This window comes from Bufo bufo, chromosome 3, assembly GCF_905171765.1.
Source record: "Bufo bufo chromosome 3, aBufBuf1.1, whole genome shotgun sequence".
NCBI lineage: Eukaryota > Metazoa > Chordata > Amphibia > Anura > Bufonidae > Bufo > Bufo bufo.
The window spans coordinates 137462009-137482731 of record NC_053391.1 but is presented as its reverse complement, the minus strand read 5'-3'; the positions used below and the strand labels follow the sequence as shown (position 1 = coordinate 137482731).

At 43.0% G+C, this 20723-nt stretch overlaps 1 protein-coding gene across 1 annotated transcript in view; it reads left to right on the top strand.

Annotated features, from left to right (window-relative positions):
• Positions 1-20723, top strand: part of EIF2S3 (eukaryotic translation initiation factor 2 subunit gamma) — a 41937-nt gene that overhangs the window by 11365 nt on the left and 9849 nt on the right. The window contains exons 4-11 of the mRNA XM_040423647.1: positions 792-913; positions 1729-1823; positions 5561-5719; positions 14947-15081; positions 16296-16390; positions 16939-17083; positions 17959-18128; positions 18950-19122. Of these exons, the coding sequence (XP_040279581.1) occupies positions 792-913; positions 1729-1823; positions 5561-5719; positions 14947-15081; positions 16296-16390; positions 16939-17083; positions 17959-18128; positions 18950-19122 (1094 nt within the window). The remainder of the gene's footprint in view (positions 1-791; positions 914-1728; positions 1824-5560; positions 5720-14946; positions 15082-16295; positions 16391-16938; positions 17084-17958; positions 18129-18949; positions 19123-20723) is intronic.

Genomic DNA, 20723 nt, shown 5'->3' with positions numbered 1-20723 from the left:
TGGCTATTATTCACCTTTCAGAACTAGTATGAAAACGATGGAATAACTCTTTAAATAATTGGACCTATTTTACCGCTATCACTTGTTCATAATAAACTGAGTCACCTCATTGACTTGAGAATGCCAGACTACAGGCTGCTGCAATGCAGAAAATCATGCATCACTGATGTTGATACAGTCACACATAATGCCATCACTAGCATTTTGTATAATTTGGTTTTATTGTAAGCCTGTTTTACTGTATACGGAGTCAGTAGCCCGTGGCAATAAAAAGCCGAAGAGTCTAAATGGTATCAGTGCACCTTCTACTCTTTTGGGGTTTGATTGTTCTTGCATGTAAGATACTAATTTAACTGACAAGATAAAATGATCTGCCAATATGTACAGGCGCTGTCACTTACAGGGGGTGTCCACTCCTTTTATGTTCATGGCCTATCCTCAGGATGAATTTGTCATTATTAGGGGGTCTGACGTCACATACCCCGGCAATCTGCTGTTTAGAAGTAGCTGCGCACTGTTCTTTGTGTGTAGTGAATGGATCTGGTCACTGCAGCGTTGCTACCATTCATGTCTGACAGCAGCACAACTCCGGTCAATAATATAAAAGGAGCAGACAACCCCTCTAAATATGACTAGATAGCACAGTGTTTCCTGCTATCTTTCCAAATGTAACCTAAAGTTAGAAGCGAACAGTTAGACCAAATACTAAAGAAGAAGCTAATAGTGATACCATTGGTAGATGTTTGACTTGCATCTCATTGCTCTGTTACTAATGACTGTTGGCATTGCAGATCTACAAACTCGATGACCCCAGCTGTTCTCGCCCCGAATGCTACCGTTCCTGCGGCAGCAGCACTCCTGATGAATTCCCTACAGATATACCCAACACGAAGGGCAACTTTAAATTGGTCAGGTAAGTAGCAGTTTTGATGTAAGCAAATACACTGGGTCAGACAGAGTTGTGGGTGACTCTAATTAGTAAGCAGCCAATAATTAGGAATTTTACTGTAACCTTACTAGCTATCCTTAAAGGGGTTGTCCGGGTTCAGGGCTGAACCTGGACATACCCATATTTTCACCCAGGCAGCCCCCCTGATGCTAGCATCGGAGCATCTTCTCCGATGTGCTCCCTTGCCCTACGCTAGATCGCGCAGGGCACGGGCTCTTTTGTTTACAACAACACACTAACGGGCGGAGCCTTCCACCTGGCAGTGTGTTCGGTGACATCACCGGCTCTGATGGGCGTGCTTTAGCGCTGCCCTAGCAGTTTTACTGGCTCACCGCTGGGTGGAAGAAGAGGCTTCGCTCGGCAGAAAGGGACCCAGTGCGTCACTGACTGTAAGAAAAACAGCACTTCCGACTGGGATTTTCTCAATAGCAAAAGTGACATAAGAATTGGCTGGTAAAGCTAGGAGAGGCATGAGTGCTGTTGTCCACACACACCAATCTTCCCAATCCCAGACAACCCCTTTAAAGGGGTATTCTGTATATAACATGTTATCCCCTATCCACAGGGTATGGCATAACCATCAGATCGGTGGGGGTCCTGCCAGTGAGACCTCCACTGATCATGAGAACAGGGGGCTCTGTACCCTGTGGAGCCCCCCTAAAAGTGCGCCGCCAGTCGATTCATCTCTATAGGGCGCTGGAGATTTGCAAATTTTTATTTTCAAAGCTATACTTTTCCATGATTGTACCTTAGTAATTCTGTCTTCCCCTGTGTTCCAGGCATGTGTCTTTTGTGGATTGCCCAGGTCACGATATTTTGATGGCAACTATGCTGAACGGTGCAGCTGTTATGGATGCTGCCTTATTGTTGATAGGTGAGTTTGTACGTATCACTAAAAGGCCCTTGAGAGATATAGAGATACATACATACACTTGAAAAAGTATTTATACCCCTTGAACATTTCCACATTTTTTTTTCACATTACACCCACAAACTTAAATTTCTTTTATTGGGATTTTATGTGATAGACCACCACACAGTAGCAAGTATGTGTGAAGTGAAAAGAAAATATACATGGCTTTCAAAAATTTTAATGCATAAAAATCTGGAAAGTGTGGCGTGCATTTGTATTCAGCTTCCCCTGAGTCAATACTTTGTAGAACCACCTTTCGCTGCAATTTTTGGGGTATGTCTTTGCACATTTAGAGACTGAAATTTTTGCGCTTCTTCAAAATAGCTCCAGCTCAGTCAGGTTGGCTGGAGAGCGTCTGTGAACAGCAATTTTCAAGTCTTGCCACAGATTCTCAATAGGATTTAGGTCTGGACTTTGACTGGGTGATTCTAACACATGAATATGCTTTGATAGCTCTGGCTGTATGTTTAGGGTTATTGTCCTGACGGAAGGCGAACCTCCACCCCTGTCTCAAGTCTGTTGCAGCCTCTACCAGGTTTTCCTCCAGGATTGTACTGTATTTAGCTTTATCCATCTTGCCATCAACTCTGAACAGCTTCCCTGTCCCCGCTGAAGAAAAATATCCCCACAGTGTGACGCTGCCACCACCATATTTCACGTTGGAGATGCTATGGACAACAGTTCTACTTTACACTAGTTTGATAAGTGACCCCAATAGCGTTTTGCATTTGGGCCAAAAAGTTCAACTTCAGTCTCATCTGACCAGCACATCTTCCAATATTTGCTGTTTCCTCTACATGGCTTGTTGCAAACGGGACTTCTTATAGCTTGCTTTCTTCTCGCCGCACTTCCATAAAGGCCTGATTTGTGGAGTACATGACTAATGCTTGTCTTGTGGATAGATTCTCCCACCTGAGCTACGGATGGCTGCAGCTCTTACAAAGTGACCATGGGCCTCTTGGCTGCTTGTCCAATTAGTGTTTTCCTTGCCTGGGCTGTCAGTTTAGGTGGACGGCCATGTTTTGGTAGGTTTGCAATTGTCATACTCCCATTTTTGGATGAACAGTGCTCCGTGGATGTTCAGAGTTTAGGCTATTTCTTTATAACCTAACCCTGCTTTACACTTCTCCACAACTTTATCCCTGACCTGTCTGGTGTGTTTTTGTTTTTCATGACGCTATTTGATCACTAATGTTCACTAAAAAACCTCTGAGGCCTTCACAGAACAGCTGTGGTTATATTGAGAATACATTACACACAGGTGAACTCCGTTTACTGATCAGATGACTTCTGAAGGCAATTGGATTTTATTTAGGGATATCTGGGTACAGGGGGCTGAATACAAATGCACGCCAAACTTTTCAGATTTTTATCTATTAAACATTTTGCAAACCATGTATCATTTTCTTTTCCCTTCACACATACTTGCTACTTTGTATTGGTCTATCGCATCCCAATAAAATACATTTACAGTGAGGCTACTTTCACACTAGCGTTCGGAGCGGATCCGTCTGATGTTTCATCAGACGGATCCGCTCCGATAATGCAGACGTTCGCATCCGTTCAGAACGGATCCGTCTGCATTAAAACTTAGAAAATTTTCTAAGTGTGAAAGTAGCCTGAGCGGATCCGTTCAGACTTTACATTGAAAGTCAATGGGGAACGGATCCGCTTGAAGATTGAGCCACATTGTGTCATCTTCAAGCGGATCCGTCCCCATTGACTTACATTGTAAGTGTGGACGGATCCGCTCGCCTCCGCACGGCCAGGCGGACACCCGAACGCTGCAAGCAGCGTTCAGCTGTCCGCCTGGCCGTGCGGAGGCGAGCGGAGCGGAGGCTGAACGCCGCCAGACTGATGCAGTCTGAGCGGATCCGCATCCATTCAGACTGCATCAGGGCTGGACGGAAGCGTTCTGCTCCGCTCGTGAGCCCCTTCAAACGGAGCTCACGAGCGGACAGCAGAACGCTAGTGTGAAAGTAGCCTAAGTCTGTTGGTGTAACTTGAAAAAATGTGGAAAAGTTCAAGGGATATGAATACTTTTTAAGGCTATATAGATAGACAGACACACACTGCATGGACACAAGTACTGGGAAATCTGCACATTAGATCTACAGGAGCTTTTATGACATCCCATTAAAAATCGTAAACAATAATATGCAGTCAGGCAGGTAATATTCCACTGGCATTCACCAAACATCAGACTGCCAGAGAGTCCTTGGTGGCATGCTGTACACCACTCCGTCCAACGCTTGGTGATGTGACTTGCATACAGCTTTGTTGGTAAAGGCAGACTGCATGGCTAGGGGCTGGATTTTATACACCTGTTGCAATGGGAGTTGAGGAAAAACCCGAATTCAATTATTAAAATGTGTTGAAATTCTTTTTGTACTTTTATAGTGCATGATAGGCTATTATTGACAGGGAATCCGTCACCAGTTTTATGGTGTCCTAACTAAGGGCAACTAGTGACAGATCCCCTTGGCAAAATGCTGGGTCACTTTCTTTAATTGACCCAGCCATTTTTCTAAAACCTTGCCAATGAGTCCCCATATTCATGAGCTCATGGCTCTCCCCACCCAGGATATCCAAACTGCAAGAAGAGTCAAAGGCACCACTAAATGAAGTATAAGCCTTTTATTTGGAGCACATGAGTCAAAACAGCAATGTCAGGCTCTTGATCAGCTCTAGAATTTCTGTCCCTGGAGCTTCTACTTGTCTTCCCTACCTCCTGCTTGTGATGGATTTCTCCCTGTTGGCTTGTACAAGCAGGAGGGAGCAGTATGAGGCGGTGTCTCATAGAATATGCTGGATATCTGCGGACAGGAAGTGTTTGTAGTAATTAGCAAAAGGATTGAACAAGGAAATCTAAATCGCATTTACTTAATTAGGGCTGATGTGTTGTATTAGACACAGGCTGTTTCTGAGCGAGAAAACACAGATCTTTATTTTATAAAACCCAATTAAGTGATAAATGTGTCAGCAGTGATATTAAAGAGGACCTGTTGCTTCAAAATGCATTCTGAAAGCAGCATCTTATAGAGCAGCGATAGCTGAGCACATTGATATATCGTTTTGTGGGAAAAGATTCAGTAAAACCTGTAATTTATAGATTTATATCTTTGCCTTTTCCACCTCCCTGTGAACAGCTATCGGTACAGGGAGGAGGAGTTACCAGTGACTGACAGCTATCTCTGTATACACAGGATGCCATCAATCACTGATAACTCCTCCTCCCTGTACCGATAGCTGTTCACAGGAGGTGGAAAAGGCAATCGGTACAGGAGGAGGAGTTACCAGTGACTGACAGCTATCTCTGTATACACACTTATACACAGGATGCTATCAATCACTGATAACTCCTCCTCCCTGTACCGATAGCTGTTCACAGGAGGTGGAAAAGGCAAATATATAAATCTATAAATTACAGGTTTTACTGAATCTTTTTCCACAATAATATCTATCAATCTGCTCAGCTTCTCCTGCTCTACAGCATGGTGCTTTCAGATTGCATTGCATTTTGTGGTAACGGGTCCTCTTTAAAATGAGTGGAAATTACCTGATAGTCCTGTAATGCTACTGTACTGAAAGAAAACAGTCTTTTGTGCTGTCAGTGGTCCATTTTCCTCCTGTTCAAGTATAATATGCCCTGCACTATATCACTTCTGACCCCATCTCTTCTCATTTTGCATCTACAGCTGGTAATGAATCCTGTCCTCAGCCCCAGACCTCTGAACATCTGGCTGCCATTGAAATCATGAAGCTAAAGCACATCCTTATTTTACAAAATAAGATTGATTTGGTTAAAGAAAGTCAAGCCAAGGAACAGTATGAGCAGATCCTTGCATTTGTCCAAGGTGAGACATTAAGGGTAAATCCACACAGGCCGGAAAATACCGTGGAAAAGTGCATTGCAGATTTTGGCCTGTATTACATGCAGTTTTTGGAACAGAAATGGCCAAAGGAGTTCCCCTTTCCCAAAGGGTGAAATCCATGGTGTAGATGTGCAGCATAAAATGGCAAGAGATTTCTTAAAGGGGTTGGCCAGTTTATATTGCTGGCTGCACATGTGCTGGCAAAGCGCACACATACAGCTAGTAAGAAGCATTATTAAACTGTTGTCACTGATATTCAATAGTTTAATATGAATAATTTGTGATTACACTCAGGTCCACTGACCTCCATGCCGGCACTGCACTTGTAACATGGACAATGATGAATGGTTCTGTCCATCTACAGCCTCCACTCACATATACTGCGGACAAGCAAGGAAACTAGCGTATTGTCTGTCCCCAGTGTAAGTGAATGGAGGCCGCTGATGGATGGAACCCTCAATCATTGGCTATGTTCAGAGTGCAGTGCTGGCATGCAAGTCAATGGACCCGTGTGTAAACACAAATTATTCATATTAAACTGTCCAATATCAGTGATGATAGTTTTAAGGGGTTCTCTCACTTTAGCAAAAGGCATTTATCATGTAGATAAAGTTAGGCACGTACTAATGTATTGTGATTGTCCATATTGCCTTCTTTTGCTGGCTTGACGTATTATTTTTTTCCATCACATTGTGCACTGCTTGTTTCCATGGTTATGACCACCCTGCAATCCAGCAGCTGTGGACGGGCATAACTTTTACTGAAGTGGGACAACCCCCTTTTTAATAAAGCTTTTTACTAGCTGCATGCTTGTGCTGTTACCAGTATATGTCCAGCTAGTAATATAAACTGGCCAACCCCTTAAAAATCTCATCCACTTTGCTAGTAATGTACAAAAAAAGACAATAATAGAGATTTGGGAGGCACTCGGCTGTTCAGCACTGCATGGAATTGAGCATAGTCGATAAATATCAAACATATGAAGTTTATTAAAAACACCAGATAATAGGAAAATATACAAACATGTGATCTGTGGATGTCTAGCTGGTTGTCCTGTGGTTGGTCTTATCCATCCCAACATCCACCACACATTTAGGACAGATGTAATCTGTAGATGTCCCTCTGGCTATCCTGCAATCGATCAAATTCAACCGGACATCTATTCCACATATTAAAACATACTTAACCGCCTAACACAGGATTGCGTTCCGGAGGCGGTCGATTCATTCCTCCTAGACGCGCCAGCTCGCGAGACGCGAGATTTCCTGTGAACGCGCACACACAGGAGCGCGCGTTCACAAGAACTGCAGGTAAACGAGCTGATCTACAGCCTGCCAGCGGCGATCGTTCGCTGGCAGGCTGTAGATCAGATTTTTATTTTTTAACCCCTGAAAGGTATATTAGACGCTGTTTTGTTAACAGCGTCTAATATACCTGCTACCTGGTCCTCTGGTGGTCCCTTTTGCTTGGCTCGACCACCAGAGGACACAGGCAGCTCTGTAAAGTAGCACCAAACACGACTACACTCTCCCCCCCCCTGTCACTTATTAACCCCTGATCACCCCCCTGTCATTGATCATTCAGACGTCCGAATGTGTTGTATGGATCCACAAAACACATACGGACGTCTGAATGGAGCCTTACAGGGGGGTGGAGGAGAAGACTTCCGGTCTTGCCAATAATAGAATCTTTGGACTGTTATCGTTACTGCTATATCATTGATAGATTTTTTACCACCATTTTCAGAACTCCCATAGCAATAAATGGAGAGCACTTGTGCAGTGTGCTCTCCTTCACTTTAGGAGGCCAGTTCTGGAGATAGGTGCGAGTGAGACCTGCACCTCTGACTTTTATGGCATATCCTAGTGCTATGCTATTAGTCTGAGCTGAGAACCCCTTTAACCCCTTAAGGACCCTTGCCGTACATGTACATCACAGCTGGACGTGACTTATAGAGTTTCTGTCACCAGAATTAACCCTATTAAACTGGCTGACATTAGCGATGTGCTAATGTCAGCAGACCCTAACCCTATTTTTATGCTTATAGATGCCCCGGTTACTGCACAATTTTAACTTTGATATGCAAATTAGCTTCTAGGCGCAGGGGGGACAGGGGCGTTGCTTCTGCTCCTAGAGGCTCGGTTCTCCCACCAAGTCACACCCTGCCGTCCTTGATTGACAGGGCCAGCGTTCGTCTTCTCCAGCTGGCCCTATGCGCTGGATAAATCTTGCACTGCACAGTCCCAGCACACAGGGCTGGCAGGAGGAGACTAACGCTGCCTGGCCCTGTCAATTAAGGACGGCAGGGCGTGACCTGAGGTGGGAGAACAGAGCCTCTAGGAGCAGGAGCAACGCCCCCCCCACCCGCTACTAGAGGCTATTTTGCATATCATCAAATCAACCGGGAAGGTCCGGTTCTACATAACCGTAACGAGACCTATCCCTGGCGGCGCAAGTCTCTTGCATAGGAGCCGTTGCATAAGTCTGTCCTGCCTCATTGGGGAGCCGCTGTGGCCGTGTTCAGGCGGCTCCTGGTCCATGGTGGTGCTGTGACTAGCGGCGCATGCTCGTCGGGACGCCCTCTTCCGGCGCATTGACACCTTTTATGTCGGCCCTGGCCGGAGGGGGTGGGGGCATCTGCCTCATGGATTAAAAGGAGCCAAGGCGCGTTACAAGTCGGCAGCAGGAGGGGACAGCCAGCCTTGGTGCACACACAGTGCTGTGCAGGATCTGGAGTTTCCACAAACATGTCGGAACCAGGTGATGTAGGATGCGCCGATACCTTGGAACCCTCAAGGCCCACAAGCCTGGTATTGGACTTGGAGTGGGGAAGCTTGACTCTACGATTGGTGAGACTCATTCTCTACTAATAATATTGGGTGTTTGCTTTTTTTTTTTTTTTTAGGTAACAAAACGCCAAAGAAATCTTCCGCTAAAACTAAACATAAAGAATGTGAAGGATGTAGAGTAGCTTTGTCAGCTTCGTATGTTAAACCACTATGTCAAGCTTGTATAGATAAGTTAGTTATGGAAGAATCTCATAGCTTATCCAAAACCATTAAGGCCATGGGTACGATCTGAAGTTAAATCTTCTATTGTCCTTCTGTCGGAGCTGTCCAAAGTCACCAGAAAGGCGTACCTATAATATGGACTCTGATTCTGATCTTTCTGGGGAGGACAAGGACATAGAATCAGGCGAGGACTTTTCTTCTGAATTTTTTTTTTTCTTCAGATGAGGCTTCAGCAGGGAAGGCTCTATTTCCCAAAGACAAAGGGGTAGGCAGGGTGATACCCAGGACAATAGACCAAAAGACAAACCGCAATGACGCCTGAAGTCAGGTGGGAGGAAGACTGTTTTTCCCAGCCTGGAAGTCCATTTCTCAGAACAAGTGGATCGTAAGTGTAATAGAAAATGGATTCTCGTTGGAATTCCTTTCCTGTCCACAATTTTTTCACTTAGACAGTACGTCCCAAAAATCCGGAAAAAAAGGCTTTGGAATAAAAAAAAATTCTTAGACAAAGTGGTTTGTCCAGTTCCCAAGATAGAGAGTGGCAAGGGGTTCTATTCCCCTTTATTTTTGGAGAAGAAACCAAATGGAACGTTCAGAGTTATTTTAAATCTGAAAAAACTAAACAAATCCCTGGTCTACAAGAAATTTCGAATGGAGATGATAAAATCTACTGTGAATCTCCTCTTCCAGAATTGCTGGATGGCAAGCCTTGATCTGGAAGATGCATATTACCATGTTCCAATCCATTCTTCCTCCCAAAAGTTTTTAAGAACAGCAGTGTGGTTTCAAGGGAAGTTGCTGCATCTCCAGTACAGGGCGCTTCCCTTCGGGGTATCTCAGGCTCCAAGAGTCTTCACCAAAGTAGTAACAGAATTAGCGGCTTTTTTAAGACTGTCAGGAATTACTCTGGTGCCCTATCTGGAGGATTTCTTAATAGTCTGTCAAAAGAAGGGCTAGAAAAAGATATGAAATTCCTCTGCTCCATTTTAGAAAACCTAGGATGGATAATCAGTTGGAAAAAATCTAATCTAATTCCTTCCCAAGTTTTGCGTTTTTCTGGGAATTCAGTTAGACTCCTGTCTACAAAAGAGTTTTCTTCCACCTCAAAGGAGAGAGTAGATTATGGAACAAATATGGTCAGTCTTCCTTTCTTACCAGTGTACCTTCAGGGAAGCGATGGCGGTGCTCGGGCAGATGATATCTGCGATCCCAGCAGTACGTTATGCACAGATCCACTCCAGAGATCTTCAAGCGGACAACCTAAGATTGTGGGATGGTTCCTTGGATCAAAATTTCCACCTTTCCTTAAAAGCAAGACGCTACCTGTTGTGGTGGATGGTACCAGAAAATCTATCAGCAAGAGTTCCATGGACATTTCCAGACAAAAAGATGATTACCACAGACGCCAGCCCTTGGGAATGGGAAGCCCACTCCCAAAACGGATACTGGCAAGAGAGGTGGGATTTGAATGAGAAAAGCATCCTCTAACTTCAAGGAGTTAAAAGCAGTAGAGATGGCACTGAGGATGGCTCTCCGGAAATAAAAAACAAGATGGTGTTCTATTCGGACAATTCAACAGTGGTGGCCTACATAAACCGGCAAGGAGGAACGAGAGTCTCTTCCCTCTTACATCTATGCCATGAGATCTTTTATATAGCAGAAAAAATGCTTTTTCTTTCAGCGGTGCATTTGAAGGGGAAGGAGAATGTCATAGCGGACTTCCTCAGTCGAGTTTCCATAAAACAGGGAGACTGATGTCTGAACAGAGATTTATTTAATTTTTACAGATAGTCCAGAGGTACGGTCTTCCTACAGTGGACCTTTTTTGCCTCAAGAGCCAACAGGAAGGTAGAGAAATTTTTCTCCCTCAATCATTTGGACAGCCCGTTAGCAGTGGACGGGTTAGCACAGGACTGGAGCCAAGAGTTGGGGTACTCCTTCCCTCCATTTTGCCTTATCTCACAAGTATTAAAGAAAATATAGCTCCAAAGTGGCCCAAGAGGTCCTGGTACTCAAGTCTTCTGAAGTTGGCGGTACAACCTCCATGGACTCTGCCATTGAGAGAGGATCTTCTTTACCAGGGTCCGCTACTTCACCCCAGCCCAGAAGTTCTTCATCTCTCGGCATAGATTTTGAAAGGGAAGTCTGGTTAAGAAGGGGAGTGTTGGACAAAGTGGTTTCCACCTTGCTGAAAAGTAGGAAGGCGGTTACCTCTAAAAAATATATTAATTTTGGATTCCCCAGAGTTTGCTGATCTTATCGGTGCACAGTGACTGTCTAGATCATACAGGCCTCTGCATAATCTCCTGAGGTTCGGTTTCCTCTTGTCTCCCCAATTTCTGTAGTGGCTTCCCTTGTCCCTTCCCTGTCTTCCCCTTTTGTTTTCTGTTCATAGTAAGGGTGTAATATGTGCTATTATTGCTCAGAAATAATAAGTGAGTTTGAAATTTAGGTTAGGGATGGCATTGATTGGATGCTAGGATATTTCTTAGCTTTATAATTCAATAGTGGATTAACGATGGCATTTGTTGTAACCTTTACATGCGTTTCATATCAGTTCCTACTCTTTATCCTTTGACCGCCTTGGACACTTGGGGTCCCATTGTACCATCCGTGCTTTGAGAATGTTAATGCTGTGACAATTTGTCTTTACCTTAATAAAAACAGATCATACATAAAAAATATATTAAAGTATGGAATATTTTTTTCTACCTTCCTAGGTCAGAGCCCAGACCCTTTTAAATCTCCAGAAATACCAAGGATCCTAGATTTTTTTTATTTCTTTGATTGTAGGTTAGCAGATCATCCATGGATTAAGAGATTCTTGTCTGCAGCCTCCAGATTACATCCTTGCTTAAAGGGAACCTGCGTGTAGCAAGCAGCGTGTTTCTGATGGTGCCTTTCTTCCTGAAAGCAGATGCGGCAAAAGTACTGAAAACGTTTTATCCCCTGCCCGGCGCGCTTCTCCACACATGCTTGAAATCAAGGAGGCAACGGCCTCCTTTCTTTAAGTCACGGTAACCACGCTCCCCTTCCCTGTGACTGACGGCTCTTATGCTCGAGAGTTCGGCTGCCTTTGCCGAACAGCCGGCTGTCAGTCACAGGGAAGGGGGCGTGGTTATACTATTTCACTTGCCTATTCTTCCCTTAGCCTACCTCCTCATACGGGGTTTGGGCTCATTCTACCAAGGCCATTGCCCTCTCTGCCCAAGAGGTCGCAGATGCTTCTCTAGCCCAGCTGCTACTTGGAGCTCTCCCCATACCTTTTTTAGACATTACAGACTGCATCTTGACTCGGATGCGGCCTTTGGGAGAAAAGTGCTACAAGCTGTGTGTGTGTATATATCTATCTTATAGTAGTTGGTTGAGTTACTTCCCAGGGGGAATTAGAAGTTTCAGGCTTGGTTCTCTTCTTTTCCACTTTGTGGGTTTTCTGGTTTCAACCTTTTGTTGTTCTTGGTGGTTGGCAACGCCTCTGGAGGTCGGTTTATTATAATCACTGAGGTGTGGTGGGGGTGTGAACCATTTTGTCTCCTCAGGTTTTATGTCCTGGATGGGAGGTCCTAGTCGTATGGGTGCTGTCATGAGTTTCAAGAAAAACAATTACTGGTAAGAGCAATTATTGTTTTTCCTGCTGAAAGAAAAGAACAACATCTGGAATTGCTGCACTTTTCTTTTTTTTTTTTTTTTTTTTTTTTGCGAGCTGTGACAGCCGAGTGCTGGGGATTATTCTTTGTGCTTTTTTTTTTTTTTCACATCTGTGTTGATTTTTTATTTTATTTTTTGCCAATAAGTTTATTTATTTTTTTCAAAAAGAAGAAATTGTAGTTAGGGCTTTATATAAATATACCGTATATAAGCACTCACTAGTATGAATTAGGTGCTGGGAGTTGGGAGCGAAGCGCTGCAAGCGCTTGTAGTACTTACCCTCCCTGGTCTTCCTTGCTGGGGCCGGTGTTTCACTGTCCTGACCGCGTACAGCGTCAGGATGTAGTGCGCGCACTATGACCTGACGCTGCACCCAGTCAGGTGACAGAGCAGCGCAGGCCGGGAAGACAGGGGAGCACAACTTCTGCCGGAGGTGAAAAGGAGCCGCGGCGCAGGATAGGTAAGAGGAGGTTTTTATTTTAATCTGATCTGAGGTCTGATGTTCTGACATTGTGGGCTGATGTGATATCCTGATAAGGGGGTCAGATATGGGGTCCTGATATATATGGGGGCATGATCTGAGGATCTGATATGATTATTTTCCTCCTCTTAAACCTGTGCGTCTTATAAAGCGAAAAATACTAACATTAATATATTATATTTATTTTTTTATTTTCTGTATCCATTCTGTTTTTGCAGAACCATCTATTGAAAATGTTATGCCCAGCCCAATTTTTTTATCTACTTACTGTTTAAACACTATTGTACGCTTCCGTTTGCGATCCACCAAACGGAAAAACGTAACGGTAACACTACTAAAACGGACTGCAAAACCATATGGTCTTGTTCAGGAGGCCTTAGTCCGCATAGCTTACAGATCCACTTTTCACTAACCACTACATATTTATTTCTGTGAAACACCTGTTAGGTCAAAAGTAGCCTTTCCACTACTTAAAATGTTGGTACGGGGGTGCTCTTTCCAAAATGGGGTCACTTCTTGGGGTTTTTAATTTCTGGGGGCCTGAGGAATCTTTTAAATGCGACATGGCACCTAAAATCAATGTCTTCCAATTCAGGTAAGCAAAATCCATATTGACTCTAGAGCCCTGCTGTGCGCCCATACATCATTTTTTGAGTTTCCTAATTATAGGTCAAAGTGCTCACTAAACACCTTGAAAGATTCCTTGAGGTGTGTAGTTTCCAAAATGGGGTCACTTTTTGGGGGTTTCCACTGTAGGGCCACCTCAGGGTGTCTTCATATGCGACATAGCTCCCAATTACCATTCCAGGTAAGGCTACTTTCACACTAGCGTTTTTTGCGGATCCATCATGGATCTGCAAAAACGCTTCTGTTACAATAATACAGCCGCATTCATCCGTCATGAACGGATCCGGTTGTATTATGTCTTTATATAGCCAAGACTGATCCAGCATGAACTTCATTGAAAGTCAATAGGGATGGATCCGTTTTCTGTTGTCAGACAAAACGGATCCGTCCCCATTGACTTACATTATGTGTCGGGACGGATCCGTCTCGCTCCACATCCCAGGACGGACAGAAAAAAACGCTGCAGGCAGCGTTTTGGTGTCTGCCTCCAGAGCGGAATGGTGACTGAACGGAGGCAAACTGACGCATTCTGAGCGGATCCTTTTCCATTCAGAATGCATTAGGGCAAAACTGATCCGTTTTGGGCCGCTTGTGAGAGCCCATGACGGGTCTCGCAAACGGAAAGCCAAAACGCTAGTGGGAAAGTAGCCTAAATCTGCTCTCCAAAAGCCATATGGTGCTCCTTCCACTCTTAAGCCCGCTGTGCGCCCATACATCTGTTTTTGAGCACTTATGGGGTGTTTGTGTAAACTCCAGATTCAGGGTAATAGATTTAGAGTTTTGTTTGGCTGTTAACCCTTGATGTGTTGCAAAAAAAAAAGATTAAAATTTAAAATCTGCTAACAAAAAGTGACATTTTTAAATTTAATTATCGGACACCTAAAGGGTTAAAGTTTGTAAAATCAGTTTTGAATAGCTTGAGGGGTATAGTTTCTAAAATGGGGTGATTTACGGGGGGTTTCTAATATGTAAGCCAATTTCCAAATTTCAATTTTTCAAAACTTTTTGTAACTTTGGTATTTTTAATTTTTTTAATAAAAAAAATAAGAAATATTTTGACTCAAATTTACCAGTGTCATGAAGTACAATATGTGACGAGAAAGCAATCTCAGAATGGCTTGGATAAGTAAAAGCGTTTTAAAGTTATCACCACATAAAGTGACACATCAGATTTGCTAAAAATGGCCTGGTCCTTAATGTAAAAAATGGCAGGGGTCCTGAAGGGGTTAAACTGGTGTGTTTATTATCCTTTTGCCAACATTTAGGATGTTTAGAATGGATGTAATAGAATCTTGTCAAGCATTTTTGAACACCATCGTACATTTCCCAATAACTGATTAATTGAAGTTAAGTCTACTACTTTGGCATTTTCAGTAATGTATTTTTTATGGCTCAGATCCTCTACAGGAATGTTACGTTAATGCGGTTTGTGTTTGAAACAGGTACCGTTGCTGAGGGTGCACCCATCATTCCAATCTCTGCTCAGCTGAAGTATAACATTGAAGTCGTTTGTGAATATATTGTAAAGAAAATCCCAGTGCCTATAAGAGACTTCACATCTAAACCGAGACTTATCGGTGAGTAACCTGTCCTACCCTTATGACTATACCAGTTGTGTGCTAGTGGCGGCAATGCTGCACCGAGTCATACCGCTTTATTAGGGAAATTTGTTATCAATATTGCAAAAAAAACAAAACCCTAACATGTAACGCGGCAGAATGTGCTCCGTAATACTCTATCGTCTTTTGGGAATCAAATAAAGTGTTGATGTGCCATATATCCAGTTACAGCGGACCTTTCACATCTGCTGTATTTTAATAGCTTCATGCATTCCCCATGTAATAGCCATTCTGGAACATCTATTCTTATGGCTCTATGTTGTGCCATTCCTTTTATTATTTCTACTAAAAGTTTTGGATGAATAGATAGCAGTCTGCAGTAAGGGTAGAGAGGGGAGGTAACAAGTTGGGGGGGGGGGGGTACCTGCACAGTCAAACTGGTTACCTCCCCTCTGTACCTTTACTGCAGGCTGCTAGCTATTCATTCATAACATCTAGTAGAAATAATACAGGAATGGCACAACATAGTCATTAGAATAGATGCTCCAGAATTATGACATGTAGCTATTAAAACAGGCATGTCAGGAGAGGTGACGGGCTCTCCTTAAACAGTTTGGTTTAATTATAGCCAAAATGTTTTTTGCCTAGTAAAAACACTTTACTACAGTCCACTTTATCTTGAGGAGTGCTGGATCAGCTTTTCCTTGTTCTGAGACTGTCACACGTGTGTGTGTGTGTGTGTGTGTGTGTGTTGAAATTTATTTTTTTTATCCTATATAACTTCACTAGTTTTTGTATTTGCTCATTGGGAAAAATAACTCTCTGTGAAGATGAATGTGTTGTACTTTAAAGGGGTTTTCTAACCCCAAACCCTATTAGAATTACACCGCGGACAGTTTACCTACTCCCTGCCAGTTACTGCTCCTTCTGGTCCCCGGAGTGTAAACCTCTGAACAGGGTGACTTGTACCTCTGCAGCGATTCACTGGCCTCAGAGGTGATGTGTCCCTTAAATACATCTTATTGGAAGATTGCATCTATGATTCTGCTAATAGACCAGGCTATAGAAATAACATGGCATAGAGCCCCGTGCATGAGCTAACATGTCTGTCTTGATGGAATCATCCTCAACTACATATAAATGACCAATTGTACATGTTTATTGCAATATAGTAAGAGGGAGCATGGACTAGAGAGATTGATAGAAACCACTAACTTGTTTTGTCTCGTCAGTCATCAGATCCTTTGACGTGAATAAGCCAGGATGTGAGGTTGATGATCTGAAAGGTGGTGTAGCTGGAGGCAGTATTCTAAAAGGTGTACTAAAGGTAGGACTTATTCAGATGTAGCTGTCAATATAGCTCATATATTTTCACTGTATGCCTTGTTTCTTCACTGCAGTAGACTGGGATTTTGATAATACATGTACCAGCTTATTTGAAGCTTTTGTAATTGGTTATTTTTAATAAATAACATAAGAGTAAACCTAAAGGAATGACCTATTAGTAGCTAATCTTCGTGCATTACCTCTACCAAAGTAATATCTGCAAAACCCAAATAATTAATTGATGATCAAGCATTTGGCTCATTACCTCGGCACATTGTGAAACACCTACATTTTTAATACATGCAACTAGAGACATGTATGACATCAGTACGATAAAGATTGAGTGTGTCCACAGCACATAAGCGGAAAATAAAAATGCACTAACTGTCCAACACTGGCAAATGGTTATCAACTGCCAAACAGATGATCCACCCACAACCCTGGATGAGATGAGACAACATGCACACTCGGGGGTTATTGCCTTGTACTTTTAGAGGCTTCCTTTTTGATTTTTTTTTTTTTACTTTTTTATTCTCTTGTAATTTTTAGGTTGGTCAAGAAATAGAGGTTCGTCCTGGCATAGTTTCTAAAGACAGTGAAGGAAAGCTCATGTGCAAGCCTATCTTCTCTAAAATTGTGTCTCTCTTTGCTGAGCACAATGATCTACAATATGCTGCTCCTGGAGGCCTTATTGGTAAGCGGTGCTCTTCCTAATGGGTAATTCATCTACTCTTACTAAGTAAAATGTTTGAACTATTCACTGTATAAAGTGGGTGTCCAACGCAGAATTTATGCCCAAATAAACCAAACCATCAAACCTTAGGGTCCCTTCACACGTCCATGGTGTATTGCGGATCGGCAATACACCGGGCCGCACATGGCCGGCACTAAATAGAGAAGTCCTATTCTTGTCCGCAGCTGCGGACAAGAATAGGACATGTTCTATTTTCTTGCGGAGCCGCAGACCGGAAGTTCGGGGCCGCGCTCCGGAAATGCGGAGAGCACATAGTGTGCTCTCCGCATCCATTTCGTCCCTATAGAGAATGAATGGGTCCGCATCCGTTGATTTGTGAATGGAGCCTTAGACATTTCATCTATAAATGTCTAGTAGTCGAAGCACATGCCCAATGGGGACTGGTGGAGAATCCGGACACAAGGCAAGTGACATGACACAGCAGAATGTCAGTCAAATCAGTGGTCCTTTACTTTGATTTATAGGGCAGAAAACTAATAAGCTTTAGTTGTGACTAGCATTGAATGCAATTTATTTAAAATGTGTAGCGGAGAATACCTGGGCAGTACAGTGGCTCGGTGGTTAGCACTTGCAGCGTTGGGGTTCTGGGTTCAAATACGACCAAGGACATCATGTTCTTGGAGTTTGTATGTTCTCCCCGTGTTTGCGTGGGTTTCCTCCAGAAACCGTATCATCCCCCACACAGTCCAAAGACATACTGATGGGGAACTTAGACTGTGAGCCCACTGGGGACAGAAAGTGAGGATAATATCCTGTCTGTACAGCACTGAAATATATGTGAATCCAATAAAAACATCTTTCATTGTTTATGCCAGGTGTTGGTACCAAGATTGACCCAACTTTATGTCGTGCTGATCGTATGGTTGGTCAGGTACTGGGTGCAGTTGGGGCGTTGCCTGAAATATTCACAGAGCTGGAAATCTCTTACTTCCTTCTACGACGTCTCCTTGGAGTACGTACAGAGGGGGATAAGAAGGCTGCAAAGGTAAGGTTTTAGAACAAGACCAAAATAGAAATAATTCCTTATTTAAAGGGAACTGGTCACCGTTTTTTAACCATAAGAATCATCGGCATCCTGAGAAAGTTCTCCCCCACCCTAATCATCCTAGGGTTTTTGTTTTTAAACACCTCCAAGCACTTCTTTTACAGTCCACTCGCTTTTTTCAAGTTATGTAAATTAAATGCTTACCTCATCACTTCCCATTCCTAACCCCACCTCCCGTTATAAGAGTGACCGAATCTAAAGATCCTACCCTCCTCCCAAACTCGCGTCCCAAATCCTGCGCATGTGCAGAACCAGTCACCTCACTCACGAAAAAAAATCTAGAATATTCACGATTACGAAGATATAGCACTATATTCTAGATCTTCGCAAATTCTTGAAGTGACCATGTTCGCGATAAAAATTTGCGATTTAGAATATTCTCGATCAACACTACTACTGATCATATAATGTATACTGTGCAGCTGCGAGACTTGGAAGAGAAGGGGTGGAGATGAGCAATCATAGAGGGTGTGTCTTATTCATTTGTGGGCGTGGCTGCACTCCAAGAGTCAGAACGCTGGACTCATCTCTGAAGCATGGAGGAGACGGGACTCATCTAAGGTGCATTTACATATATGGCAGGAACATTTATTTTAGGTTTTTCTCTGAACTGATAGTTCGTTCAGAATTGATTTTAATATCATTAATGTATTAAAGTATATAGAAAAGTGAGTGGATAAATAGGCTTAGAAAGTGATGACAGGTTTCCTTTAAACTCTATGATGTATCAAATCTAAGAAAATATGTATTTTGCATTTAAGGTTCAAAAACTGTCTAAGAATGAAGTTCTGATGGTCAACATTGGTTCTTTGTCCACTGGAGGTCGTGTCAGTGCTGTAAAAGCTGATTTAGGAAAAATTGTGCTCACAAATCCAGTGTGCACGGAAGTAGGAGAGAAAATCGCTCTTAGCAGAAGGGTTGAGAAACATTGGCGGTAAGATTTTATATACATCTATATTGCCTACCACTGAAAAGCCATTTTCTTTGTTCCGTATAGGGTTCAGACCTACGGATGAGTGTCCAAGATGCTCTGTGGTGTCTGCAGATTTGTTGCATATGATGTGGACGTGCGAGAGGTTAGGGAGATACTGGGAGTTGGTACGTCAGACAACACAGGAAGTTTACAAAGTACGAATACCCTCTGATCCGAAAGTGTGTGTGTTAGGATATGTCTCTGAATTGGCCACTGGGCAGGTGCATAAAATAGCTATAGGGAGAATGTTATATGTCGCTAGGAAGTTAATAGCCCTACATTGGATACAGACAGCTCCGCCAATCCTAGGCGAATTCCTAAGTGCGGTTGACACAATGCTGAGTTATGAACGGATGGTGTACCAGAAGCGTGGATGCCCAGCGAAATTTGAAAAATTGTGGGATCCATGGCTGTCGTTTCGACGTCTGAATAGAAATGTTTAACAATGTGCCTTTGTATTTTGTAGGTTAGGGTGGGGTGGGATGGGATGGGGGGGGGTGGGGAGGTTGGATTGAAACTGGATTAATACACATAGTTTGGTGTCCTTTTTGTTATTAGTCCTATGGGCAATATGTCTCTGTCATCCTTGTATGTATTGTGAAAAAACGTGTATTTACACTGTAAAATGTTTAATAAAAATGATCTGATTTAAAAAAAAAAGAAAAGCCATTTTCTGGCTTTGGCTACTTTCACACTAGCGTTTTTCCTGGATCCGGCAGGGCTCAGCAAAAACGCTTCCATTACTGATAATACAACCATCTGCATCTGTTATGAACGGATCTGGTTGTATTATCTGTAACATAGCCAAGACGGATCCATTATGAACTTCTTTGAAAGTCAGTAGGGGACGGATCCATTTTCTGTTGTCAGAGTTGAACCCATTGATTTGCATTGTGGGTCATGACTGATCCGTCTTGATCCACATCCTATGACTGAAAGAAAACCGCAGCTTGCTGGATCTCAATACCGGAAAATAGAAACGCTAGTGTGAAGGTAGCCTTTGCATATTTGTAGGACTTTAGCCTTGACATTATCTGTTAATGGTATCCCTGACTGTTTAGTAGTATAGTAATGTTAAATAGAATTCAGAGACTTTATATTTCTGCTGACTTTAAAGGGGGGGCTTCCTAGAAACTATGCCCAATTATAAAGGTAATGAGGTTTTCTTTGCAAACAAAGGTCTGCTGCAAAGAATGGCTCTTGATGTAGAGAACCACTGGCTTCCATGAATTAGACTGTAATGCTTCATTTTCTCTGCAGGAAATGAACATAACAATGAGTTAGTATAAATGCACACAGTATTTGTGCACTAGTTATTGTATATGTTGGTAAAAGCGCCTGGTGTGTACCTTAAAGGGGTTCTCCAGGAATTAAAAAAATGAAAATGCTTAAATATTATTTCTCGCCCATTTTCCTTGGGGGACACAGGAGACCTTGGTATAGCTCAGCTCCTTAGGAGGCGTGACACTAAGTGAAGACTGTTAAGCCCCTCCTCCAGCAGCATTACCCTCAGCCTGGAGAGAGAGACTGCCAGTTTTTGCTTAGTGTCATCCAAGGAGGCA